The following is a 25,120-nucleotide window of genomic DNA, read 5'->3' as shown; positions in this document are numbered from 1 at the left end:
TACTGGGTTTTCCAGATACTTTTTTATTTTGCTCAGCTGTCCATACAAAATTTTCTAAAAACAGGTTGACAATGGCTGGCAGCCTCGGCCAAAAATAACAAACAAGCGGCTTGATGAGTGGGGGGGGGTGGCAGAGAGAGGGGGATGGTGCGCCCGTTTGCCGACCAGCCCCCCTTGTTTTTCCTTTTTCAGTTTTCCTGATTTTCAAACTATTTTTATCTCTGTTGGGCACGCCAATTAGATGTATTCTCTAGTGAAAAGGAAAACCTCCGTTTCCCATCGCAATTGTGCCGCTTCTATATATAAACTTCTTATAGCCGTGTTTGCGACAGCATTCACGGCAAACAGTAAAAAAAGACAATATCGCTATCGGCGGTCCATTGAGCCCTTGTTGTGGTCGACAAGCAGTATTTGTTTGGTAATACTGCAAAACAAAGTAAGCGCTGGTCTAGTGAACCCACTACACACACGACAAAAATATAGTAAAGCCGAAATATTAATTCCCTTACTTGAACACTCTTTCAATAATGGCATTGTGCTTGGAAGCCGCACACCCATTTGTATAGGATAGGGGGTTTTCAATAAGTGACGTGAATGACAAATTACTAAAAATAAAAACATTTGCCACGCACATGCAATGTCTGAACGTGTGCGCCTGCATATATATTGAAAGTGTATTTGTGTATGCCGCACAGGACCTGACAAAACGCCAGGCCATGGTGCACTATTTGTCTTTCTTTTCGTGGTAAAAGTTTGGCATCATAATTGTTATCATTATTATCAACAGACATGATTTAATTGCGGTGTAAGCGCGACCTGTGCTTTAAACATCGTTGGCAAGTTATCTAGAATTTATCTGATAATTATGATAGGCTGTTTATTTAAAAAAAAACTTCTGACTAGTGCACATGCCAAAACAATCAATGCCCTGGCATATTTTTTTCAAGTTTTTATTTTGCATAAAGAAGCGTCTTTGTTATTTCGCGTCTGGTTGAGGCGCAGGTCAAGTGATAGATTGGGCTTGTGCATATTTCTACTATTTTCGGAAACAGAAGCTATTCAAAGATAATTTTAAACGCGGCATTTGCGAGTATTAGTACGCAACAATCAGCATATTTAAAATGACCAGGAGTAGGGGTGAAATAGCTGTTGATTGATTAAATCAAGCACGTCTTCGCCGGTAGCGTTTCGCCCGCATGGAACACACGCAAATAAATGGTGTCAACGCGTATTTTCGTGTATATTTAAGCATATATTTTTCTTCAAGAAAAATTTTAAAACAACAATTCTGAACGTCTCTGGTCCCTTTCAGTTACTCGATGACGCTTTGTAAATGCCAAATTTATCGCCCAAAATATTGGATAAAAAATAAAAACATCTTCATTTTGCAATTGTGAGATCTCCAGTTGTACAGAAAAATTAATCGTTTGTCCACAATTCACAAATGGCAATTTCGTTTCATCATTTAATTTGTCCACTGTGAAAGTGTATTTTCATTTTCACACTTAAAGCAGGTTCCCTCTTTCATTTCCGACCATTTCACTGGCTGTTTGCATTTTATCGAAAAATAATATACATTTGTTTGTGTGGTTTTCGAAAAAGAAAAATGTAAACAACAATTTCCTTTGTGAATTTGTCTGGAATTATTGTAGAAGTGTAATAAAAGTACACTCATATTTTTTGTTGTGTATTTTCTAGAACAGAAAAACAAGTCTCTTGCAGCCAGTTTGTCGTTGATTTCTGCAACAAAGATATGTGCCAATTTTATATGCGCCCCTCCTTTTCACTTTTCGAAAATGAGGACAATCATGTTAATATTTCAAACTTCCCTGCATTAATTTTGCTCTCAGTTCATTTGCCCCCGCGCAGTTTCTGTGTTTTGGGTTGAGCGCATATATACCAACATGATATGAAAAAGGTATTTTTGCAGTGGATGCAAAAACTGTAGAAACTGCGGGAAAAAGCCATCAGGTATATCAAGTATCAAGTAACACGGTAATTATTTTTGCTCGGAGATGCGTGATACTGTCGTGTCTCTAATGTTTTGGGTTTATTTGCTGTTGTATTACAATGCGCGATTTTTCGCCATTGTTCAAGCCAACATATTTCAAATTGCGGCGCATTGTTGCCGCATCCGCTTTTAACTTGTATGCACATTGTCAACAAATTTCAACCTGGTAATATAGTAAGCAAACAATAAAAAGATGAATCACCAATATTGCCTTCAATATATTGTGCATCAGGAAATAGACTGCCGGTCCAAATATTGGGCCTGTTCCAATTGGAGAGCTTAAAATGAAATGTTGAAATTGCCAACAATATTGCATATCATTTAGCCATGCGCTTTATATATATTTTTTTAGAATGGCGACAAGTAGTTTACACGGTTCATTTCATCGACAAAATCCCGAGCGTCCTTCATAATTTCCGCAACCTTTCTCTGGTCAAACTTGTGCATGCTCACCCATTCATTCGAAAGCGGCGCAGGGTACACCAGAGCCTGCCAAATGCCGGCCCAGAAGCCATCGAGCCCCTAGCCGAGTTGGAATTGGTGCTGCCCAGCGACGCGGTTTCGTGGGCCACCTGGGGGAACCACTTCTGCAGAATGTTCAGCGGCAGCTTGCCGAGGTTGGTGTCGGCGTCAGACGAGTTGCTGCCAGAGGGCATGGCAACCATCGACAGGGCATTTGCCCGTCTCCTGTTGGTGCCGCCCTGGTACCTGAAGCACATGCGGTTGACACCCAGACGCATCGTCGAGCCAACATCATCGCCGTAGTGCGGCAGTCGGGAGCCAAGACCGATAGAGCTGCCGCCTCTGTCGCGGCCGTCCATGGTCATGCTGTGGCCCCACGACTGCCACTCGTTCCACAGACGATCAAGGTTGGCGTGGTGCAGCATGAACGCAAAGTCATTCGAGCTGTACATTGCTGCCATGTCACCGCCCATTCCCAGATGAACGCTGCCGTGCAGTGAGAACTCAATGGCCTCACGGAAGCTGTGCATGTCACCGAAGCGCTGCATGACCGAGTAGATGTACTCGGGCGAGTACCACGGCTGCATCTGGTTGCCTCTGTCATAGTTTCTAGTCAGGCAGTGTCCATTAGGATACGTCATTGTCCATCCGCTCTGTAGACCTTCTCTAAGACATTGGCCAAAGCTGTTTCCGCCGATAAACCGCGAGCTGAGCACTGGGGATGCGGCCGGGTTACGCGAGTCGCGCAGCTCGTCCCAGTAGGGCACTGCGAAATTAGGGTCGTAGCGCTGGCCGATCTCCTCAAAGTCGAGCAGGAAACGGCGGTGGAAGGGGAAGAAATGATCGTTGCCGTGGATATTTCCAAACTCACGGTTGTGGATGTCAGCAAAGTACCGGAACCAACCGTCATCGTTCATGCGCCGGAGAACGCTGGATACCTGGTTCCATTCTTGCGGCGACAGAGACGTGATGTCGCGGCGGGTGACAATCCTCGAGCAGCCGCCTTGAGCATGCGCCAGATGCACAAAGAGCTGGGCAAAGAAGATGGTGCAGATGCGCAAGATTATCATGATGAAGTAGTATACAAATTCAAAACGGAGTGGAGATCAAGATACTAAAGATATTGCTGGCGGTGTGCAAAGCATTTTTGAAAGAATATTGACGAATATGTGCTCCACGATGCCAGCCTTTTAAAACTTACAGCAAAGTCGCGGTATTTTTTTTACAGGCGGTGATGTACCTAGTCTGGAATATATATAGAAGAAACAGTTGTGTCGTGGAGATTGAGGAGAACGCATGGTCCTTATGGTAAAATAAACTGTAGATGTCTGTCAATGCGGCCAGATAATGCTCCAGAAATACATTTAAATGATGTAAAAACATGAAAAATGTGGGGAAATCTCACTGGTATATATATGACGACAGCATGCATAAATAAACTCGAGGCCGACATGATGCCAGAAAAACGTATATTATAAAAAGAAGTTACTGTAGACTACCCCGCACACGAGACATGCAAGGTGGCACATGTCCAGACGCATTGTTTACAAATTGATCAATTTATTTACACTGAAAGAATTTCTAAAACAAACACAATTTGACTCAACATCATGCGTGGTTGACAATAGTCATAAGTTAAGTACGATGTTTGAACATTGTCGTCAAATTAAAAAATTAAAGAAAACAAGTATACGTGGAAAAATAGTTGATTGAAACAATGGAAGAACGGGTAGGTGAAATTAAGTAAAAATATTTTCTTAAAGTGTAGAGCAGTTGTCGATTGTGCGTGCATTTACTCCGAGACTTGTCCTGACCGCCCTTGGCAAATGGCGACTGGTAACCGGCAACGTTCATGTCCCTGACAAAGTCCTTAGCCTGCTGGTAGTTCTCATGGATTACCTCGGGGGACAGGTTGTGCATTGCAACCCACTGGGGAGTCAGGGGGAACGGGTTGGGCATGGGGTACTTGATTCCAACACCGTCGATGCCGTAGATATCGGGGTTCTCCTCGTAATCAAATGCAACATATGCTTCGGAGTAGACAGCAGACTCCTGAACGCTGCTGACTTCGCTCTCGTCAGTGGGGATGGGGATGGCGGAGTACTCGCTCTCCTCCTGGGAGGACAGGTACTCGGGCAGGGAGCTGTCAACGTCACTGAGGTATTCGTCATCACTGGACACAGCAGCCGAGGTGTAGGCGTCGCTGACAACTGCCTCTTCGGTAGTGGTGTGGACACCAGTGTCATCGAGAGCGGCACCGGGGGAATCACGTTATCGATGGTGTTGTTGTAGCCAGTGCAGGGATGACGGTGTAAGTGGGGAACCACTTGTTCAGGACATCCTTGGGCAGGCTAGCCACAATGGTATCCTTGACGTAAGTATCGGCGGCAACGGGGACATCATCGACGTTCTCGAAAACGCCCTCGACCAGAGGCGGCATCTGGGTGGAGGGGCGGTGAAGGCACTTGCGCTGGTCGCGCTTGTTGTGCAGGCTGCGCTTGCGCGAAACAGTGCTGCCGTTGTCGTAGAAGAAGCACATGTTGTTGTAGCCGGGCTGCATGGTGCTGAGAATGTTCTCGTTGTAGTTGGGGAGCAGCGTGCCGTAGGTCAGCGCCTTGCCCTTGATGTCGACACCCTCGATGGACCAGAAGTTCTGGTTGGGGTTCTGCATCTGCCAGACGAACCACAGACGATCAATGTTGGCGTGGTGGACCCAGAAGGCAAAGTCGTTGGGGCTCCAGTCCATGATCATGTCACCACCGAGGGCGAGATGCACGGAGCCGTGGAGCGAGTACTCGAATGAGGGGCGCAGCTCGGACATCTTGGTCGAGCGCGACATGAGTGACTGAATGAACTCGGGCGAGTACCAGGCGCTAATCTTGGTGCCGCTGTTGTACTTGCGACGCAGGCATGTTTGTTGGGGTAGCCCATGCTCCAGTTGGCCTGGATACCGTTGGCCACACAGCTGTCACCGCCCTGGCCGTTGCCTCCCAGGTAGGAAGAGCTCAGAACAGTAGAGGTGGCGGGGTTGGCATAGTCGCGCAGCTCATCCCAGTAGGGCAGGGCAAACTGCTTGTCGTACATCTGGCCGACCGACTCGAAATCCCTGAGGAAGCGACGATGGAACGGGAGGAAAATTTCGCAACCGTGGATGGTGCCAAAATTGGCCGTGTGAATGTACGCGAACCAGGTGAACCAGCCGCTGTCCTGCAGCAGCTTGACTACCTTGGTAACTCTGGCCCACTCGGCGGTGGTGTGGCTACGAATCTCCTTGCGCACAACGTTGCTGCTGCACGCCTGGGCGTTGACTCCGACGCTGACCAAAGCGGCGATGGTCACTAATGCGGTGGTAAGCTTCATAATGTGTCTGCGAATATGTCGAATAAAGACAGGGTGGGGGTGATGGAAGCTGGTGATTGCTGTTGGTACGGGTTTGACTGTGTGTTTGCGATTCACAGTTGGATACAAAGCGCGATGTGGGGGTGTACAGAAAAGTGATCGGTGCGTTAGAGGATAATGTCCGTAAGGGTGGAAGAAGGTGGAGGGATGTGGGGGTGTAGATAGATAGATGATGAAGGTCCAAGTAGAACAAATAAGCGACTAAACACCAATAATACAAGAACAAAAATCAAAAAAAAGATGAAAGGAAAGTGCTGAAAATAAAATAAAAGAATATAATATGTCAAGCAAGCGAAGAAAAGAAAAGAAATTGAAAAAGGATGAGCGAAACAAGTCAGTTTTATTGCGAGTACACGGCGCGCTATTATTTATACAGAGAAAAGCCCAAAGAAAAAAGCGGGAATTCACTACTAATTGAAATACCAGTTATTTCTAGCGTCCTGAAAACTGGCATAGTATTATTTTCCATAGTCTCTCGAAGGTGCAGCTGTTCACCCACCCTCCATCAATGAAAAAAGCAAAAGAAAAGGAAAAAGCTTGCTTGGCACCAGAAAGAACGGGTGCAAAAAGGCAAACAATCACAAAAAACAAATAATTATTGTTGTTTGCTTTGCAGAAACGAGAGTGGGTGGAATCTAAAAATACGATGATTTTCAGTGGCCGGTCTTTGTGCTGCTCCTTTTTCACATTTTTCACACACTCTTACTCTCACTCTCACTCACTCTCTCAATCCCGCATTTTGTTTTCTTTTTGGGACCGAATGTCTTTTTTAAGAATTTGGCGATCATTTTATCCTCCCTGCCTATTTTATTATTCTTTCATGCTGCACACTGATAGAATAATGCCACCAGCATTTTGTATTCTTGTATCGTTTTCGCTTTTGTGGTGGGGGAGAGAGGAAAATGGCAAGGGTAGCAAAATTGAATACTTTTAATTTTTCTGTTAAGCACTGTCATAGTTTTTTTTAAAGTTTTCATTTGGAAGGGGCCGCGCCAAGAATTGGCTTATGAAAAATGTTAATATTTGTATTGTAAAAAATAAGGGTTCATTGCAGCCAATGCTAAGCAAAATGCGAAAAGTGCTTTGTAATTAAAATGGTGCGATTATATACCAAGACAAATGAAACAAGCCAAGCGGGTTATTATTGCCAACTTGTGAGCTGCAGACTAAGAAGCAAGTCGATATGGTGTGAGGGAAAGAAGTGGGTAGGGATGAGAGGGGAGGGGAATTCCTTTGCCAATTGTTGTTATGATGACATTACTGGATCTATTTTCGTTTTTCTTTACTTTTATCATATTTGGCTTGCAACAGTGTTGTGAGTTGCTTTAAAATCCACAAATTGACTGTAAAAAAATAAACTAATAAAAATAAACTCCAGACGGCAAGACCAACTCTCACACCAGAAATGCGGTTTTCCCTTTCCCACACAAAAACATACACTGGTTCAAAACAGATCGACACGACTTCTGTGATTCCAAACCAGGTTTATCACAGTACTGTAATTTCTGATAAGCATGCGTGCATTACAAAAATATCTCACACCACCAGAAGGAAAATAAATTAGCGGTACAGTCTTTTTTTTTTTTAAAAAAAAATATAAAACCAATTTATTGGATGACCACATGCTAATTTTATTTTGCAACTTGCTGACAGGTGAAATGGGCATAACATGTCAGTATCAGTATACATTAAATTGAGTGCTTTTAAAAATAACAATGGTTGTGTCCGACTGACACATATGTACATATATTAGCCTGCGTTTGTTGATTTTTATACCTCTTTGTCTTTGTTCATGCGTAGTATTTACAACACGCGGCTTTTTCATTTCACGGCCGAGAAAGCGGATTTAGTCGTAGGAAGGTTCCATGAGGGTAAATGAAGGAATTAATGGCGCCATATTCGAAGGAAAAATAACATGGCCATGTTATAAAGGTAAATTTCGGAAATATAAAAACATCCCATATAGGGCAAAGTGGTCCTTTTAGAAAAATGGGCCGAGCTATATCAGTTTCTACATGATGACCGAGCCGGATTATTTACTGATACGAAAGCCAAGGTGCAGAAAAAACAATAAATAATTGTCCGAGAAATTTTCCGATTATAAACATTTACTGATAAAAAAACCACGTGCATATTAAATAAATTAAAATAATCAAATCAGCCAATATTGTAAAGCCTAAGTTTGTGTCTCACATAAACAAAAGCTCGACCAGGGCATTAGATGTCTTTGCCGAAAAATCATGTTGCATATGCCCCAATCCAACAGCATCAGCAGCAGCAACAGTCCCATGCTTATGGCACTTATCATCCACGCTAAAGTTCAACGGCATACCACCCACTGTCTGGCCGCCACTGCCACTGTCACTGCCTCCTTTCCACACCACAGCAGCATTAGCATTCAACGTCTTGACATCAAACGAGCCACGAAACAATCCCGCCGGCAGTTTTGCCCTAATTGGAGCATTCGAAGAACAAAGCTCAACAACTGCACGGGTACTCCCCGCATCACTATTAAACAAGACATCCGCGGTAATACTCCCATTCGTCGTGCGAACACCCAAATAGCTCCCAACCCGCCACGACCCCTCCACCCCAGAGTTACTCGTCATGATTCGCAGGGAATCTGCCACAACAACATTTGTCGACACTGTAGAGTTAGTAGTTACAAGATGCATCTCACCACCGGCAGTGACGTTATCGCAGACAACCCTTGAGTTGCTAGTCTGCGCATGCACAGCCTGTCCAGATACGCTCTGCAGAGTGACAGTGCGGTTAGTCGAAGACACGGTGATCTGTGGCGCCTGAGAGTTCACCAGGGCTATGTTGGCATTCGTGGTTCTCAGGGAAATCTCGGCTTCGGATATTACACCCGTAGCCTGTACGCAGGAATTGGTTGATATGACTTGGACAAGTCTGCTGCGCACGTCCGTTAAAGTCACGGGCTTATTTGTCGTGGTTAAATTTACGTACCCGAACCGCATATTACCCAGCCGCACGATATCAATGCAGCCATTTGTCAGCTCAGTCCTAACCCCCGGATGCATGCCGCCGGCACCAAAGGGCATGCTCACAGTAAACCGACACTGGACAAGCGCCATACTCCAAAAAGCGTACCTTGACCGCACATGGAACTCATATTCACCATGTGCATTCATATGCACAAGAACATCGCATTTATCCCGGATACCTCCCGCCTGGGAGGCCACCTCGACGCTGACAATAACCACATTGTGGTTATTGATGTTAGTGTCTGGTTGCACGAGGAGCGTGCTGCCGGAAATATTTGTCGTATGGATAAATAGCGGACGGTCTAGGGGGAATCCTTGGGTTGCACGGAGTTGTTTGGGTCCGATTTGGTCGATTTTTAGGTCGCTCTGCGAAGGATAGGTGGCAGTAGGGGGAGCAGCGCCGTCGGAATACACGCTGGGGTCTGTGGTCGAGTATGCCGGTGGCAGGTCGGATGTGTGCTGCTGTCCTTTTGTCTGCGTCATAGCTGATTTTTTTCCTGTTTGTTTTTGGTTATTAAAGTAGTGAAATGAAAAATAGTATTTATTTGGTGAATAAAGAGAAAAATGCACAAAAAAAAATTCAAAAGAAAGAGAGCTTTTAAAACACCCTGGGCTATGACCAAGACGCCGTTTAATTAAATAAAAAGTACTGTGCAAGGCCACTCATTTATTTTAAGCATTGTTTTGTCCACACATGCTGAGAATAATAAAAATTAGAAAAATTTAAATAGATGACACTTGTGATGTATTGCTGCGCTCAAACCCAAAGCAAATCAAATCAGAGCATCTTCAAACTCATCAACCCTGTTGCACATATACCACCCTGAAAAAAGGAGCTTGCTCAAGCAAGTAACTGAGCAGTAAAGATGCAAATAAATAAAAAATTGTAAGATTAAAGAAAAAAAAAGTTCACCCAAAAAAAGACAAAAAAACGCATTTTTCTAGTTCACGGCTTTAGGGTTATATCTGACGTTATCCGGCCCACACCCACAGTCATAAGTCTCATGCACAACAGCACAATCAAAGACAGGTTTCTTCAACGACTTATTAACAACATTGTGCATAGTGCACAAATACTGTTCCAACTTATCCCTAGAGTCAACCACCGGCGGATGCTTCTTCAAATGCTGTTGAAAATGATGCGCACAATCCCCACAAGGATACAACCGCGACAACAAGAACAAAAAGCTTTTCATCGCTCCTCTTTCATCCGCCGTTGGGTCTGTCGGGTAGCGGGACGCCATGACATGCATTAGGTACCAGGTGCGGCGGCCGAGTTGCGCGCGGAGTGTTTCGTTGGCCATTTTACCCATTACTACGTGGGTGTCGCCTTGCCAAAGGTTTGAGAGGTTGTTGGCGAGGAGGTTGTGGAACATTCCGCTGTCTTCTTCTGGGGAGGGATCATTGGTGAAGTTGGTGACGCTGCGGTCACGGAAATTGTCCCGGTATTGGTACGTTGTGTAGGTTAGAAGCCCGAGAGAGGCGAATACTAGGAGCGTGAGGAACGACCTTATTTTTAGCATTGTCGAATTTCCCCCTTTTACTTTTTTTTTTGCGTGTGTTGTGGAAGAAAAGATAATAAATGAATAAATGAAATTAAAGGAATGAATGAATAAAAGTGCAGTAAATATTACAGACTGAAAAAGAAAAAATAGAAAAAATGGAAAAAGAAAAAAAAAGGTAAAGAAAAAGAAAAGGAAGAGGTGCTGACGTTTATTACTTTATGAAAGAGAAACATCACTATTTTCACTACATCCAGGCCTCAAAATCACACCATATTAGCGCTTCTTTGTGATCTACAAAACACACAATTTGTAATAATAAAAAATTAAAACAAAGTGACGAATGTCCTTTTTTTAAAAAAAAATTCTCTTTTTGTCTTTTTAAGGCAATGAGACCGCCCATTCTTTTTTATTTTTATTTTTATTTTAAAAAGAAAAAACTGGTGTGGAGAAAACCACAGCCATGTTGCTTCGTTTTTTTTTTTTTTTTTTTTTTTTTTTCCTCTTCAATTTCATTTTGCTCACCAGGATTCCGGAATAAGCCTTGATTACAATCACCAGTATAAAATTAATCAATCAAACATCTGGCTTTTTTTCTTGAAGAAAAATAAAATACATTTTGACACTGTTCTTTCATTTTTTATCACTATATTTTATTTTATTTTTCTTTCCTTCAATTTATTTATTTCCCTTTAATTTGTTTTATAATAATATCAAACCATGTCCAGCATAGAATCCATCCAAGCGCTCAACATTCTGATGAAACGTGCACCCTCAAAGCGTGTGCGCAAAGAACGTAACAGACAAAACGTCACGGCATTTATCCGGCGCAAAACCCCCACCACAGAGCCATCCACCACCACTGCCATAGAGACATTATCACCAAAAGAACTTGCAGTAACCAAAAAACTTTCGGAAAAGGAACTCCAGCTCGAACGCAATACCAAGACACTCCGCGCCGTTAGCAAATTGGTGACCAAGAAAAACAAGGACTTGCAGAAGGACGTTTTGGAGCTATTGGCCGCGCAGAGGGAGCAGAGAAGAGCCAAGCTGCACAAGAAGAAGCACAGCCTGTCGTATTTTGACTTTGAAGATCAAGATTGATTTAGCAAGAAATAAAGAAATGTATACACAAATAAAAATAATTATTTACTTAAGCCAGTGGCTCTTCGTTGTCACTCAGGCGGCTCAGATGGAGATACGCATCGGTGCCATAGCCCTCCATGGAGATCAGCTTGAGGTCACCGCCGAAATAACGAGCGTACAGCCTGCTCAGCGGCAAGCCATAGCCAAAGCCGGCCAACGGGGCCTTAAAGTCTGACTGGTCAAACTCGGGGTCCAGCATGGGCGTCTGCGCAGTCGTGTACATGTACGTCCATACCTGCTCCATGGCACTGCGCGGAATACCGCCACCCTCATCCGAAACCTTCACAGTAATGTCCTCGTTGCCCTCGGCGACCACCACCTTGATTTTCGGGTACCGCTCAGCCTCGTCGCCATACAACTCGACGACGGCGCGCAGCGAGTTCTTCAGCAGCTCAAAGATCATATGGTGCAGGTGGCTCGGCACGTACATGAACTCCAGGTCTGTGGGGCAATGAAGCTCGATCTCCGGGACGCTCATAAGCATGTAGTAGTCGCCGCAGATGAAGCGCGCGTTATCAATGGCCTCCTGCATGACGTCAGCGATCCGCGTGTGTGTGCAGATGACGCCGACGTAGTCGCGGTGCTTCTGCTGCGGCTGGTTCAGCTCGATCTGCTGGCCGATGAGCATCCGGATGCCGATCCGTGACAGGTAGAAGCGGTCGAGGAAGTGCTGCACGTGTGGGTGGATGGTGTGGCTCTTCAGCAGCTGCTTGTACTCGACCACGCCCTGTGCCAGGGCAGTGACAACGGGATCGTGGCGCCGCTTTATTTTCTCCAGGGTCTTGACAAAACTGCGGTTGTACTCGGACACCTCGACGGGCAGTTCGGTGGGTTTGACCTCATAGTGGTAACTACTAAAAATGAAAACGATAATTTAGGCATTGGAAGAAGAAGAAGAACAAAAAAAGAAGAAAAAGGGATATTAAAACAGCCTCAAGTTATATTTATAAACTTACCGATGCTGGATCGATGGAATCCAATGTGTAGAAGAGTTACGCGTGGCATTATCCCCGCAAGACGGATTCTGGTGGTTCCCTGGCAAATGCCTCCTCTGCCCGGACGCCTGAACAGTAGCAGCGCGCACGGCCTCTCTTATCCTCTCCGAAACCTTTGGGAAATTAATCAGCTCGTTGAACGAATCAATATACATGCGCTTGACGCGCAACACGCTGGGCATTTGGTTGAGGTTGTCCGGCAGCGTGTCCAACTCGACCACGCGGTGGGCCAGGCGGATGGGCAGCTCGTCATGGAGGAACTGCGCGGCGCGCAGGAGTGTTCCCTGTGAGGGGTTTTGGCCAAACTCGACCATTTGGCGCAGAGAGACACCGGTTTGCGGGAAGCGCGCAAAGTGTGAGATTTTCGTGGCTAGTTCGTTTGTTATGCCAGACATTGGGTTATGACTGCGCCTGTATAAATAAAATTAAAAAGAGGAAAATAATGTAGAGTGAATGAAAAGAAAGTAAGGAGGGAGGGAAAAAGAAGGGAAGGGGGGGGGAATACGCGACTGGGCCGGGCCTTGCTTTATACTTTTTTGTTTGCTTGCGGCGTTCAGGGCGGAAGTGAGTTTGCCGGCTGTGACTTGGGTTTTCCATGTGACTCTCTAAATGCGCCGCAACAAAGGGCAAAAATGGTCAGAGTGCATGCCTTATCGGGCAGCAGCGAGCAGCGGCCAGCGGCCAGCGGCAACCGCAGGGGGGGGAGATTTCAGCGGGAGGGGCTTTCGCGTGTGAAAAAAAGATAAAGTGGGATGGTGCACAGAAAGGCAGAGATGGGTGCGCAATGATAGATAGATAGGGCTTTTGTCTCGGTTCGCCCAGGAAAGAGGAGCCAGAGAGATGGCAGGGCACACAAAAGAAACGAGAGAGAGAGAGAGAAAAATCACGTGCATCGGCAGATCCTTCCTTCTCTCATCCAGCGCAGAAAGGGCAGCAGCGGTTCTACGAGCACATGCTCCACAGCTGCGCAGCCAAAGCCCCAGCATCAGCGCTAGCATCAACCCCGACCACAGCCGCGCCCACCTGCTCGCCCACGCACCGCACGGCAGCAACGTTTCCGCCCTCAACCATCGGTTCCACGCCCAAGCCGCGATACACCATCAGCCTAAGCACGTCCTCGGGCTCCCCGACCTCCTCAGCACCCTCAACCTCCTTGGCCTCCAGGCCGCTTACGCGCTCGCCCAGCTCCTGGCGCAATGCTGCCTGGGCCTCAACAGCCAAGCTGAGCGCCTGCTTTTCCAGGTGCATTTCGCGCATGGTCTCGGCGTGGGATTTCGCCTGGCGCTGGGATTTCGCAGAGTCCACGCGGGCGCGCGCGCCTTGGAGCCGGCGAGAGAGCAGCTGGAGGGTCTCCTGCTGCTTGTCAAGCACCTGCTGCCTATGTGCGCGGGTCTGCGCTGTCCTGTCGAGGATTGTTTTGGCTTGGCGCATGTCGGTGCTGTGCTTGAGGCTGGCGTGCGCAGAGTCCATTAGGCTGCGCTGCTCGGTGAGGGCATCAATGTTCATTGGAATAAAAGCGGCTTTTTTTTTGTTGCGGAAGGAGGGAAATGAGAAGGCAGAGAAATAAAAGTAAACAGGCAGAAACGAAGGTTGATCCAGAAGGGCTGGGAACGATCTGGTTTTTAGCAAGTGACAAAAAGAGAGAGAAATTGCAGATTCGTAAATTTGGGGGAGGGGGGGGTTTTCTTTCATCTTTGAATCCACTCGAGATTGCCCCTGCTTCATTTGCTTTTATTTTTCGCTAACTCAAATCCCCTCTACATTAAATTACCTCTACCTCTTTCTGCCTTCAATCAGCCACCCCCTCCCCCCAAGCATGGCGGACGACGACTGGCACACGGTCCCCGAAAAGACGGCCAAGCGCCCCCAGCGCGGCAGCAATCGCAGCGCTAACACCAACACCAACACCACCAGCAGCGGCAGCGCAGCTGCCAGCAGCAGCCAGCCCGGGCTCCGCTCCCGCAGCCGGCCCGGCGCCAGGCGCGGCGACGACGCGTCGGCCGCACCCGCAAGCAGCTGGCGCACGTCCAGGCCGCCCGCCTCGCGCAGCCGCTCGCGCGCGCCACCGGCCCCCGGCGCAGCCCTCGGCCCTGGCCCGGCCTCCGCAGCACCCGCGGCGCCAGGGTTCCGCCTGGAGACCGCCAACAAGTTCCAGGTGCACGTGGGCAAGGGCAGCCGCGCGCGGCGCAACGACGAGCTGCGCGAGTTCTTCGAGACGCGCGACGACGACTCGCAGGAGGAGGAGGCGTTCGACGCGATCGACGACGCCGACCTTGACGTGTCGGCCTACGAGTCCGAGGACTCGCAGGACGAGGCGACGCACTTCGACCCCGTGCCGCTGGCCCTGCACTGCTCCCTGTGCGCCGGCCGCCCGGCGCTGGGCAGCCAGCCCGAGGCCGCCCGCCACCTGCGCGACGCCCACCGCGTGGTCTTCCGCCAGCTCAACCACATGTCGCTGATGCTGCAGCCGTACATCGACGCGTGGGCGGACGCGCCGGCGCTTTTGGAGGCCGTGGCGCCGCGCGACGACGGCGTGCGCGTCGTCGGGCCGGACGCCTGCGAGGCCGACAGGCTGATCCGCGACCGCGTCCAGCGCGCGGCTCTCGACTCGGTGCTGGCCGCGCAGGCGGCCGAGCGGCAGGGCGTGGCGCAGCGGCCGCGCAAGTGCCTGTTCTGCAAGCACACGGGCGACACGCGCCAGGACGTCTTCCGCCACGCGTACCGCGAGCACAACTTCAACATCGGGCTGGCCGACAACCTGGTTGACGTCGAGGCCTTCCTGGCCATCCTCGAGCGCAAGCTGGCCGCGCTGCAGTGCCTGTACTGCGAAAAGACCTTTACGTCGCCGGCCGTGCTGCGCAAGCACATGCGCAAGAAGAAGCACTTCAAGATCAGCGCGCACAACCGCCTGTACGACCGCTTCTATGTCATCAACTACGCCGAGCCCGGCAAGTCGTGGGAGGCGCTGGAGAAGGAGGGCGAGGCCGACTCGGACGTCGAGGGCGGCGACCGCAAGGACGACTCGTGGGCCGACTGGGACGACAACGCCGACGTGCCCGCGCGCGCGCTGTTCGGGGCCCAGGTGTGTGCGTCGGCCGAGGAGTGCTGGGCGCTGATGCGCGGGGAGTTCCAGCTCGACATCCGCAGGATCCGCAAGGACGCGGGCCTGGACTTTTACCGCACGGTCTCGCTGATCAACCACATCCGCAGGACGGCCGCCCGGAACACGTGCTACGCCTGCTCGGCGGCCTTCGATGACCAGCCGGGCTTGGTCGCGCATGCGCGTGGGGTGGATGCCGCGCACTGGCGGGTGGCCGTGCCCGAGGAGGGTGCGGCTGCGTGGGACGACAAGGCGTCGCTGAGGCCCGTGCTTGAGAACGACCCGCTGCTGACGTCGTTTGACGACGACGAGGATGGCGACGAGGAGGCGGACGAGGATGCGTCGGGGCGGCGCCTGGAGGCGAGCAAGCGTGCCTTGCGCGAAGGGCTTGACCATATGGCGCTGGACAGCACAAGGAGCAAGGGCGAATGAGAAGGCTGCGCTGGCTACGGAACTCCTCGCTTTTCCCCCTCCTTCTTTTCTTCCCCTTTCCCCTTTGATAGACTGGCAAATTGCTTTTGCGCTTTAATTCCGAAGCCAACCGCGCCGCCCACTTGGCTTCTTCATTCGGTTTCCCGTCCAGGAGGGCGGGGCCAAGAAATGCCATTCTCCTTTTCAAACATCGTTCTGTGCGGGCTGTGATTGGCTATATTCTGCGAATGTCTTTTTTGTTCAGCTGGCCCGATATCCGCCGCCTGCTTTATTATTTTGTCTTTCTTTGAAGCCTTCGGTCTTGGTTTTTTTTTCAGTCTCGGTAATAGAAATAATTTCATTTTTTTTTGGGGGAGGGGATGATTGAAGCGGCACTGAAATAGAATCGATAGGGGAAATTTTGGATAGGGTCATAAACAAATGCAACAACTATGCTACTTCGATGCCACTTCAATGCCACTTCAATGCGTTTTTTTGTTGTTTTTTTTTGCTCAATATGTAACACAAAAAAGGCCTCGCTTCCAAACAGATAAAAAGCACTTAAATCCGCGTAAATCTCAAATATCCTGTGTAGATAAAACCACGCACAAGCACCACTACTCCTCTTCCTTTCTCTCAATTTAACCCCCTTCTTCCTCAGAATTTTCTTTATCTTTCCTTTAATTTCTTGTACATCGCTCTCTCGCTCTCTCGCTCTCTCGCTCCCTCTTTCTCTTTCTCTTTCTTATCACATTCACCTTTCTTTTTTACCTACATATTTTTTTACAACCATGAAGTGCTCAGATATCAGCAGCAGACAGCAGCAGCTGCTCTTCCAGTGCTACTGCAAGACCGTATACAACACCAATTTCTACAAGTACGTTGCCGAGGAGAACAAACTGACTTGCACGAGGAACGATAAGGACAACTATTTCGCTGATACCGAGGAGGTCTGCGCCAACTACGACCAGTACACGAACTGCCCCGGTGTCAACATCTCCGCTGCCGCCTCCTCCCACATGTCTGTCACCAAGGTTGCCCTTGTTGCCCTGGCCCTGTCGTCTCTTCTTTTCATGTAGATTCTTGAAATGAACAAACTCGGTTTATTAAGCAAAAATAAAAAATAAATAAATTTAATATCGAAAATGAATAAATAAATTTATCGCTTATTCGCCCATTGTTGCAAACACAGAAAACGGCCGGTTGGTCCACGACACCTGGTTGCGGATAAACGTCGAATTGCGATCAATGAAATCCTTTGGCGATACCAAAACAGCAAAGTCACTCATAACTTTATTTCTCCACTTCCGCACCGAAAAATACCTCATCGGCCACCCGACCAGGCAAGCACAGGTAATGACGCACAAGAAATTAGTAACCGGATGTCTCCAAATTTGCGCAGCCCTCCCATGCGACCTCACAACAATCCGATCATTATCCATCGGAAACGACACCGTCACCGTATGTGGATACCCGGTGCTCTTAACAAACGCCACCATTTCCCTGCGAACCAGTTCGTAGTCCCAAATCGCCTTCTTCTGCACCTTGATTTCCTTCAAAAAATTATCCGTCCGGATATAGTCCGCCAGAACGCCCTGCAAATCCACAGGCTCCCCGTCACTTCCACGTGCAGTATACAGGGTGCCTCGCTCATGTATATACGATGTCAATTCCAAAGAAAATTGGAAATCAACGATGCTCTCTTGCTGCGTATGTGATTCTCGCCGTGTTTGTCCATTTTCCCCTGTGCTAAAGTTCTCCACCACTTTGTTCTCCGTGTGCGTGCCCTTGACCTCAATGTTGACGCGCGGGCGCTCATTGCACTCGCTGATAAACCGCAGTAGAGCCGCCGGGTCTGTGTTCAGCCACTGGTCTGATGACGAGTACCCCTTGGAGGATCTCTTGTACTCGAGGGATGCAAAGAAATCGCGCAATGATAGTGAGGTGACTTGCGCTGGATGGTGGCCGGGGGATGTGTTTGCTGGGTGGATATGTTGGTAGCCGATAAGTGGCTCGACTTCGTTTGCTGCTGCTGCAGAGGAGGGTAGTGGTTGTGCGGTGTCGTGAGTAAGTGTGTCGGGGAGGGCGGTGTATTGAGGAAAGGAGGAGGGTGATGGTTGGTTGTTAATGTGCTCAGCTTGAATGTCTAGAGCAACATCGTCGTAAGACGGCGGAGGAAGCTGCAGCGCAGACGCTTTGGCCAGACTTGGGGAAAGAGGTTGCTGCTGCTGAGTCGTGTTTTTTTCCGGAGCGCGCATTCGAAATGTAAATGTTGAGATAGTGCGGAAAAAAAATAAAATAAAAAGGATTGATGAGAAAAAATTGAATAAAAAGGAAACATACCACATGTTCTCATCCCTCCTTTTTTATTTATATATTTTTACCTCTTGCTGTTTTTTTGTTATAAATTTGCAAGTAGAAGGATAAACATCAAAAATGCACCATTGCCTTGGCATTTTTTAATATTTTTTTAGCACATGACGCCTACTTGTGCATGATTCACCCTTTTGATCTAATTGCTTGATCAATTTTCTGGCAGCATTACTTTCGGGAATTTAGTATTGCTGTCCTCCAGCGAACAAATTTTCAAATGGTTCAGGATGATTGCCAAGGGTTTTTCGGCGGGCTTGAAAAATGTATACATATTTTTTGTTTACCAATATCATTGGCCTTTTTAGCATAGCCGATTATTATTAAGCTGGTCATACTGTTATACTTTGAATTTCGATAGACGCTGCTCACAGGATCTTTGACAATGAATATGCTAAAAAAAAGTGCGTGAGGACTTTCATATTAGACAAACATGCTGTCTCGCCCTTACATCTAGTCTTGGAGAACTTGCTGCGAGCGCCAACTTGGGCAAATGGCTCGATAACACTGTACTGATTTTCTTCTCTGTGAATGCCAGTTTTTCACTTTCATCCGTCAAATGTGCAATTTTGAACACAAAAATTGGCACAAAAGTCAGTAAAAAGGGTTTTATTTTTCAAGTTTCAAATTATGTACAAAATTTTTTATTATATATACAAAAGCGCTGATCCTAGCAATAAACCGAGCACTGTGAAAAAAAAGTAATAAAAAAGTTGACGATGGACTGAATGTGTAGCCCAGAGTCGCATTGGCAAGTGTGTCAAAATGCTCAGCAGCTCAAAATTAATAAACACGTAATGAGTATAATTTAGTGGCTGTTATATAGTGCTAAAATATTGCTTTTATTTTTATTTTTCACGCTTCCTAGATCCTTACCTCCATACTTTTACTATGCCTTTATATTGTCTGTTTTTTCATGAGTTGCATCTACAGCATTGCAAGCTGATCAGACTTGTAATAAGCTGTGTTGCCATGTAGTTAAGAAATTTAACAAAACCCCAAAAATATTTACAATGTTTCAAGATCCATGGACACATTATTTTTTTGGTATTTGTAAGGGCAGATGGGAGCAAAGGGGTAAGTGTGTAATAAGAAGACAAAGTGTGAAGAGGAGGAGCTGGTTGAATTACAAAAGAAGATATGACGCGGAAAGCCTTTGTGGATTTGTTCAAACATTTCCTGGCGTATGTTGTATTTTAAAAGTGAAAATGCAAAAATGTGAACCGTAGATTTTGCAAATGAAAGGTTTATAAAAAAACTGAAAGGAAGTAAATGGTATTTGCGGTTGCTGGCGGTATATCACGTATAGGGGACATGGTGTGGAAAGTGTAATTGATAAATATTGTTGTAAAAAATTGTGGTGGGGATGAGGAACTAAAAAAATGTCTTGGGAAGTGAAGGCTCTATTTATATGAAATGTGACGTCCAAATGGATGGGCAAGGAAGAAAACTAAAACAGGCTTACCATTTGGAAAATATATGGAAAATGCAAAAAACAGTGTTCATTGTTGTTGTTTGCCAGCATGGAATATATTCTGCACTTTTTTGCACCAATAGGCTTGTTTCTGGTGATAAAAAACACCCCAAACTGCCAAAAATAGAGACAAAATATATTATCTAGAGTTTGAAGAACGAATCCCTGTCAACATTGCATTGTTTGTGCCGTGAAATAAAGTGAAAATGACTTTTTCGTTTGCAAAAGAAATACAAACATGTGGTTGGCCAACTTTTGCAAGCCAAATAATGAAATAATATATCTCTTTGGCGAGGTTTGTCCCAAAAATTGGAATGTACATTTAGTCAACCCGGGTAAGAGGTTCAATTTGAAACATAAACAATTGATGTTTGAACAGACAATTAATAAACCTTCCAATAAACAAGCACATTGTTCCATGACAGAGAAAATAAGAAGTAAGCATCCGTAATAAATGTGCTGTTTGCTTGTTTAAGAAAAATAATACATTATTATTTACCAATTCTGGCTTTTATTGCAAGAAAACAAGAAACCAAACATTAGATGTCATGCATCTTTTGTTTGTAATCAGTTGTTTTCTGTCAGAGTTATATAGAATGTACTATTTTGAGCAAAGAAATACGACAGCACATGTAAAGCTGATCCGCAAGATAAGACATTTGCTGCTGCTTGTTTTTGAGTCTGGGCAATTGATTTGATTGTTGTGATTTTCAGAGACCAGCCCAAAAATAGTTATAATGTGATTGTTACGCGGTTACTTGGATTCTACAATTACAAAATAGAAAATATTTTAAATGCATTGTACAATTGAAGGTTCTGTTTGGTTCCAAAATATACGCTTATAATCGTAATAGTTTTGCTTATTATCTATTGATCCAAAATATTTTCAAAATTGATTACCAAATCATGTTTTATTGCATAGAATGTAGAGACTGAGGCCGTTTTCCACTTGCCAAATTAACAACTCTATTTTTTATTGTCTAAATATTCAAGTATAGAGCGCCAATTCGCATACACAGATTTTTCAACATTTAAAGATTATACCAAACATTATTTAATCGCAACCAAATACCAAATATTCCAATAATAGACAATTGGGTCGAACAGTTAAAGTCTGGGGAACAGTAATTAAATGGTTGCTCGGCCTTTTATGTAATTAAAAATATGACCGATAGATTAAAACATTTTGTTTTGTTGCGGTGATTTCTCATTTTAATCGGCTATTTGATTGCATGAGATCTCACTCCAAATTTGCTTATACGGACCATTTTATTTTATTTTTGTTAATTCACTCATTAAAAATGAGATTTATGGACTTTTTGCGAATGGTTTTCTATCTTCTATCCAAATTCGGCTATTTTTATTTTGCTGATCGTCTGTATTGCTGTGGTTTTTATGTCCAGTGTAAAAAATTGTTTACCAAATTTGTTTTTATGTTTAGACTAATGCTTTTCTCTTATCCTTTTTAGTATTTTATTTTATTTTTTATGTTAACTTCCTCAATTAAATTACTTTAACACTTTTTTTGGCTTAATTACTATGCAGCTCAAGTCTGTTTTCCTCCAGGCACTTTTCGTCAGCTTGGCAATTTTTTCCTTTGCTAAGCTGCTACTATTGACTGGGATAGTCAGTGTGTGCAAGATAGTGTTAAAAGAGTTTGGCCGGTTCTCCGTATAAATATGTTTACTAATATGCAAGCTATCAAAACCTATGCTGGCAATGAAGCATTTACAAAAGTAATTAATTTACTTGGCGGACCTTATTTGCCTATTTTGCCTAACCTCGTTATTTTTAACAAAGTTATTGCAATTACCGGAACTGATTATATGAAGTTAATCATTTCCTACCATGTTGTTGTTGCTGCAGATAGTAATAAGTGCAATCCTTATTTCTCAGAAGTTGGTTCAGCAGATATTAACACCATGACTGAAAGCTCGGCCGAGACCGAGAGTTTGACTGAGACTGAGAGCTCGACCAAAACCAAGACTGAAGATACCTTAAATATTTACTCTGAGACCAGTTCTGACCCGTGTACAAGTGCTTGGAGGTTACTATTACGTACACCAGACTGCGCGTGTACACTAGTTCTGTGTAAACCTAGCATACTATTTTAGGCTATATTGTCATTTTTAATAAAATTATATACAACCTATATGTGCTTTTAAATTTCAAAGTTCATTAAAAATGAGATTTATAATTATCTAAAACATTTGATGAATTGATTTTCGGTGGCATGTATATACGTTTTAAATGGCTATATTAAGAAAATAACAGTTCAAAAATGATAGCATGAAATTATGCTTAAATGCGTATTATTCAAGTTAATAAAGACCACCAATATATTTAGCATTGTTCTCAGATTATATCTTTTACCAAATTTGCCAAAGGCCGACGTGTTGCACAGCCTGGTAATTTATAATAAATATGAAATTGTTAAGCACAGTAAATATAAATAAAATTATTAAAACTCAATAGGACTAAGACACAATGTGCACGCTCAACGAGCCAAAAATAAAATGTGTTGGATTTTCCAATCACAAATAGATAAAGGATATGTACTCTACAACTACCAGGCCGCCAATTAATACATTGTCAACCATTAGCAATAAGTTGAGCTCGCTCGTAGATTCTCTTCTGTCTTGATGTAATTATTGGATACCATATTCACGCCACGCTTATGTTGAACAAGCAGATTGTCCCTTTGAAGCATTTTGCAAAGTGCGGATGGTTTCTTTGCGCCAGAATATGTGCCCAATAATTGGCGGACCGAACACTATCCAGGTATAGCCATTAATCATGATTGTGTCTGTCACAACAATAACAATCCGGCCCCAGGGCGAATTTGAGCCCTTGATAAGTTTTATGACCACGCTGACAATAAAAATAACCGTGCAAATGGCCAGAGTCCATATAGCCGTGCGAACCCATCAAACACATTAGCAATTCTGCGCATACGGAGGTAGATCACCCATGAGAATAAAACCGTGATAAATATGTAGACGTAAATCCATATCAAAAAGCCGTTGCTGAATGTGCAGTCGCGCAACCCGTATTCTTCCATATTCCATGCTCCTCGCCGACCCTTAAGCGACGAAATGACAATGCTAGTGACAAGTGTTGGTAACCAGAGTACAATAAACAGCCAGAATCGGCGGAAAAAGTTGATAATGTTGTTGTCGGAGAAAGCTGGTGTGTTGCCAGTAATAAACACGCGATGGAATAGCAACAAACGCATGTTGATGGCGGGCAGAAGCACGCCCAGGCCAAATGTGAATATAGTCCACGATCCCCAGAACTTGCAGTACCCAATAATGCCGTCAAATCCAAGCACGCCCTGCATCATGCTGTTGGAAATGTTAAAGATGATGCCACCAATGCCAATTGCAACTGTCATGCCTACGTGCTGCGCCTTAATAGGAGGGAAATTCCGAAACCAAATTGCATAGGTGATGGGAAAAAGTGTCAACAAGCTTATGCCAAGCGATAGGTAGAACACAATTTTATCTGCTTTTGTTGAAGAAGCTAATAAGTCTGGTGCTGAAAGTAGATTGTTGCTCGCCATTATTATAAAGTTAAAAAATCTATTGTCGTTAAAGTTAAAACAAATATGCTAGAAAACGTGTAAAAATAAATAGATAAAGTTAGAAAGAAAACAGAACACGAAGGCCAAATATATAATAGTATTTTCCAAATGGTCAACGTCTGTGCTATCATCAATGCTGATGTTTGGCATTTTTCATGAATTCGTCTGTGTGCATAACAGGTATGCTGCACTAAACTATGTAAATCAGATATGATCTGCTTTTAAAATTGTAAATTAATAGAATAAAAATAACATAACATGTATGCACTTTTTTTAGCGGAACATAATAAAACAAACTAAATGTTGATCAAGTAGTACTTTTCTTTGTAAATTATGTAGTCTTTGGTTTCTTTCATACAACTTTTCAATTATTATAAACAACATTTGTTGTATTTTTAATACAAAACATAAACGCATTTTCAGTCTTCAATTAAAGAGTTGTTGATTAGCGGAGTGAGCTGAGGGCAGGTGACCGTATACAATCCCCATCCCTACCCCATCCCCATTCGTTGCATTTGCATTTGCATTGCAAATCATGTATGTGTGGACCAATGCTTATTATGCAATTGCTTGGCATTGCGATCTTAATTGATGAAGCATAGTAGAATAGGTGTTTTTTGAGCGCTACTCATGTTTGCAGGCGGGTTTTTCTGATTGATTGTTTTTTGTTATTTAAACCACAACATATAAACTGTTGACTTTACAGTTGCATTTTCAATGCTAATTTTCAATTTATTTGGATTTGAAGTGATATTTAGATACAAATGCTTCTGTTTATAAAAAACATATCTGGAGTTAAAAAATAAACTATTTAATTTAATTTGATCAAGTTATTTATGAGGCAAATATAAAGCTAACGTTTGTTTTTTATGATTGAAATTCTCATAATGTGAAATGTTTTTTCTCGAATGATCGAGTGTCGCCTCAAAAGGTTTTGATGCTATTATATAATTGTATTCAAAAAAATTAGTTAACAAAAATAGTAGGTCAAACCAATTATCGAATTTTAATATTAAAGCTAAATAACCCAAACATGAATCTCGTCCATGTGCGCATAAACAGTGCCAAGTTTTCTAAATATTTTTTGCAGCTGTTGACGTAAAATTTGTAAATACTCGGCTTTTTCAGCAAGTGGATACGCACTACAAGTCTTACTATAGCCGCAATAGTTATGTCGACATTATATCCAAATTCCGCATAATTTTAAGCATCTAAGGCGTGTGTGGATTGGTATAAGCTCAGTCAGTGTATTCAAATTTGTTGCAGGAACAGCACATTTGGACAATGTGGTGAAATCCAAAATTTCAGAGTTTTTGCAGGGCCGGAAAGTTTGGCAGGTACTCGACAATGTGATCTAGAGTTATACACGACACACTCAGGGTAATCAGACGGGTCTACGCAGCAGGCCATGCGCCCAGAGAAGACTGGTAGTCGCCGCTCCCGCTGCCAACCAAAAATATGACCTCTTTTGTAATAGAGTTATGGCCAAACAACTGGTTGGTTATTCTTGGAACTCGGAGCCAGGATTAGTATTATATAACCTAATCCCGAATAAAGACAAATCCTCAAGCGGTGCACAATCGATACAGGAAGTCCGTGAGCGACAGATATTGGGAAAATATCCTGTCAATGAAATGCTCTCAAGATGGTTCTAAATGC

The 25,120-nt window shown here is 44.8% G+C and overlaps 11 protein-coding genes across 11 annotated transcripts; 3 read left to right on the top strand and 8 right to left on the bottom strand.

The window, feature by feature from the left end:
* Nucleotides 1–2,330: 2,330 nt before the first annotated feature.
* On the bottom strand, nt 2,331–3,722 carry BX661DRAFT_183777 (uncharacterized protein). Its single transcript, XM_051536308.1, has 2 exons — nt 2,495–3,722; nt 2,331–2,459 (listed from the first exon to the last, which is right to left on the bottom strand). The coding sequence occupies exons 1-2, from the start codon at nt 3,541–3,543 to the stop codon at nt 2,360–2,362; spliced, it is 1,149 nt and encodes a 382-aa protein (XP_051390968.1). The 5' UTR covers nt 3,544–3,722; the 3' UTR covers nt 2,331–2,359.
* Nucleotides 3,723–4,037: 315 nt separating this feature from the next.
* On the bottom strand, nt 4,038–5,833 carry BX661DRAFT_171591 (uncharacterized protein; the record flags this gene model as incomplete). The annotated part of the gene is made up of 4 exons (XM_051533721.1): nt 4,038–4,054; nt 4,270–4,646; nt 4,744–5,351; nt 5,378–5,833. The coding sequence occupies 4 exons, from the start codon at nt 5,831–5,833 to the stop codon at nt 4,038–4,040; spliced, it is 1,458 nt and encodes a 485-aa protein (XP_051390967.1).
* Nucleotides 5,834–7,979: 2,146 nt separating this feature from the next.
* On the bottom strand, nt 7,980–9,501 carry BX661DRAFT_183771 (uncharacterized protein). Its single transcript, XM_051536307.1, has one exon. It carries the CDS (start codon nt 9,361–9,363, stop codon nt 8,062–8,064), a length of 1,302 nt encoding a protein of 433 aa, XP_051390966.1. The 5' UTR covers nt 9,364–9,501; the 3' UTR covers nt 7,980–8,061.
* On the bottom strand, nt 9,502–10,432 carry BX661DRAFT_183770 (ERV/ALR sulfhydryl oxidase domain-containing protein). Its single transcript, XM_051536306.1, has one exon. It carries the CDS (start codon nt 10,401–10,403, stop codon nt 9,822–9,824), a length of 582 nt encoding a protein of 193 aa, XP_051390965.1. The 5' UTR covers nt 10,404–10,432; the 3' UTR covers nt 9,502–9,821.
* Nucleotides 10,433–11,535: 1,103 nt separating this feature from the next.
* Nucleotides 11,536–12,918, bottom strand: BX661DRAFT_194032 (alpha-ketoacid dehydrogenase kinase; the record flags this gene model as incomplete). The annotated part of the gene is made up of 2 exons (XM_051537843.1): nt 11,536–12,379; nt 12,485–12,918. 2 exons carry the CDS (start codon nt 12,916–12,918, stop codon nt 11,536–11,538), a joined length of 1,278 nt encoding a protein of 425 aa, XP_051390964.1.
* A 547-nt stretch (nt 12,919–13,465) lies between these two features.
* Nucleotides 13,466–14,029, bottom strand: BX661DRAFT_171587 (uncharacterized protein; the record flags this gene model as incomplete). Its single annotated transcript, XM_051533720.1, has 1 exon — nt 13,466–14,029. One exon carries the CDS (start codon nt 14,027–14,029, stop codon nt 13,466–13,468), a length of 564 nt encoding a protein of 187 aa, XP_051390963.1.
* A 109-nt stretch (nt 14,030–14,138) lies between these two features.
* On the top strand, nt 14,139–16,523 carry BX661DRAFT_183767 (uncharacterized protein). Its single transcript, XM_051536305.1, has one exon. The coding sequence runs from the start codon at nt 14,340–14,342 to the stop codon at nt 16,053–16,055; it is 1,716 nt and encodes a 571-aa protein (XP_051390962.1). The 5' UTR covers nt 14,139–14,339; the 3' UTR covers nt 16,056–16,523.
* A 302-nt stretch (nt 16,524–16,825) lies between these two features.
* BX661DRAFT_225036 (uncharacterized protein) lies at nt 16,826–17,151 on the top strand (the record flags this gene model as incomplete). The annotated part of the gene is made up of 2 exons (XM_051538929.1): nt 16,826–17,023; nt 17,069–17,151. The coding sequence occupies 2 exons, from the start codon at nt 16,826–16,828 to the stop codon at nt 17,111–17,113; spliced, it is 243 nt and encodes an 80-aa protein (XP_051390961.1). The 3' UTR covers nt 17,114–17,151.
* Nucleotides 17,152–17,153: 2 nt separating this feature from the next.
* BX661DRAFT_183764 (uncharacterized protein) lies at nt 17,154–18,415 on the bottom strand. Its single transcript, XM_051536304.1, has one exon. The coding sequence runs from the start codon at nt 18,290–18,292 to the stop codon at nt 17,201–17,203; it is 1,092 nt and encodes a 363-aa protein (XP_051390960.1). The 5' UTR covers nt 18,293–18,415; the 3' UTR covers nt 17,154–17,200.
* A 2,957-nt stretch (nt 18,416–21,372) lies between these two features.
* Nucleotides 21,373–21,984, top strand: BX661DRAFT_183763 (uncharacterized protein). The gene is given in 3 exon segments (XM_051536303.1): nt 21,373–21,508; nt 21,520–21,907; nt 21,946–21,984. 3 exon segments carry the CDS (start codon nt 21,418–21,420, stop codon nt 21,971–21,973), a joined length of 507 nt encoding a protein of 168 aa, XP_051390959.1. The 5' UTR covers nt 21,373–21,417; the 3' UTR covers nt 21,974–21,984.
* Nucleotides 21,985–22,355: 371 nt separating this feature from the next.
* On the bottom strand, nt 22,356–23,506 carry BX661DRAFT_183761 (uncharacterized protein). Its single transcript, XM_051536302.1, has 3 exons — nt 22,803–23,506; nt 22,653–22,749; nt 22,356–22,609 (listed from the first exon to the last, which is right to left on the bottom strand). The coding sequence occupies exons 1-3, from the start codon at nt 23,438–23,440 to the stop codon at nt 22,478–22,480; spliced, it is 867 nt and encodes a 288-aa protein (XP_051390958.1). The 5' UTR covers nt 23,441–23,506; the 3' UTR covers nt 22,356–22,477.
* Nucleotides 23,507–25,120: the final 1,614 nt, after the last annotated feature.

Source organism: Kickxella alabastrina (genome assembly GCF_025024165.1).
Source record: "Kickxella alabastrina strain RSA 675 chromosome Unknown BX661scaffold_14, whole genome shotgun sequence".
NCBI lineage: Eukaryota > Fungi > Kickxellomycota > Kickxellomycetes > Kickxellales > Kickxellaceae > Kickxella > Kickxella alabastrina.
This window is presented reverse-complemented; position numbering and strand designations above follow the sequence as displayed.

Bases quoted from the DNA above. Each gene is read 5' to 3' on its own strand.
- BX661DRAFT_183777 (XM_051536308.1), bottom strand. From the start codon at position 3,543: ATGATAATCTTGCGCATCTGCACCATCTTCTTTGCCCAGCTCTTTGTG. The intron at 2,460-2,494 runs GTGTACCCTGCG...TGAATGGGTGAG, and splicing joins CCGGCATTTGGCAGGCTCTG to CATGCACAAGTTTGACCAGA.
- BX661DRAFT_183771 (XM_051536307.1), bottom strand. From the start codon at position 9,363: ATGACGCAGACAAAAGGACAGCAGCACACATCCGACCTGCCACCGGCA.
- BX661DRAFT_183770 (XM_051536306.1), bottom strand. From the start codon at position 10,403: ATGCTAAAAATAAGGTCGTTCCTCACGCTCCTAGTATTCGCCTCTCTC.
- BX661DRAFT_183767 (XM_051536305.1), top strand. From the start codon at position 14,340: ATGGCGGACGACGACTGGCACACGGTCCCCGAAAAGACGGCCAAGCGC.
- BX661DRAFT_183764 (XM_051536304.1), bottom strand. From the start codon at position 18,292: ATGCGCGCTCCGGAAAAAAACACGACTCAGCAGCAGCAACCTCTTTCC.
- BX661DRAFT_183763 (XM_051536303.1), top strand. From the start codon at position 21,418: ATGCAGCTCAAGTCTGTTTTCCTCCAGGCACTTTTCGTCAGCTTGGCA. The intron at 21,908-21,945 runs GTGTACAAGTGC...TACGTACACCAG, and splicing joins TCTGAGACCAGTTCTGACCC to ACTGCGCGTGTACACTAGTT.
- BX661DRAFT_183761 (XM_051536302.1), bottom strand. From the start codon at position 23,440: ATGGCGAGCAACAATCTACTTTCAGCACCAGACTTATTAGCTTCTTCA. The intron at 22,750-22,802 runs GTTCGCACGGCT...TTTTATTGTCAG, and splicing joins ATTGCTAATGTGTTTGATGG to CGTGGTCATAAAACTTATCA. The intron at 22,610-22,652 runs GTGTTCGGTCCG...TCTGGCGCAAAG, and splicing joins TTAATGGCTATACCTGGATA to AAACCATCCGCACTTTGCAA.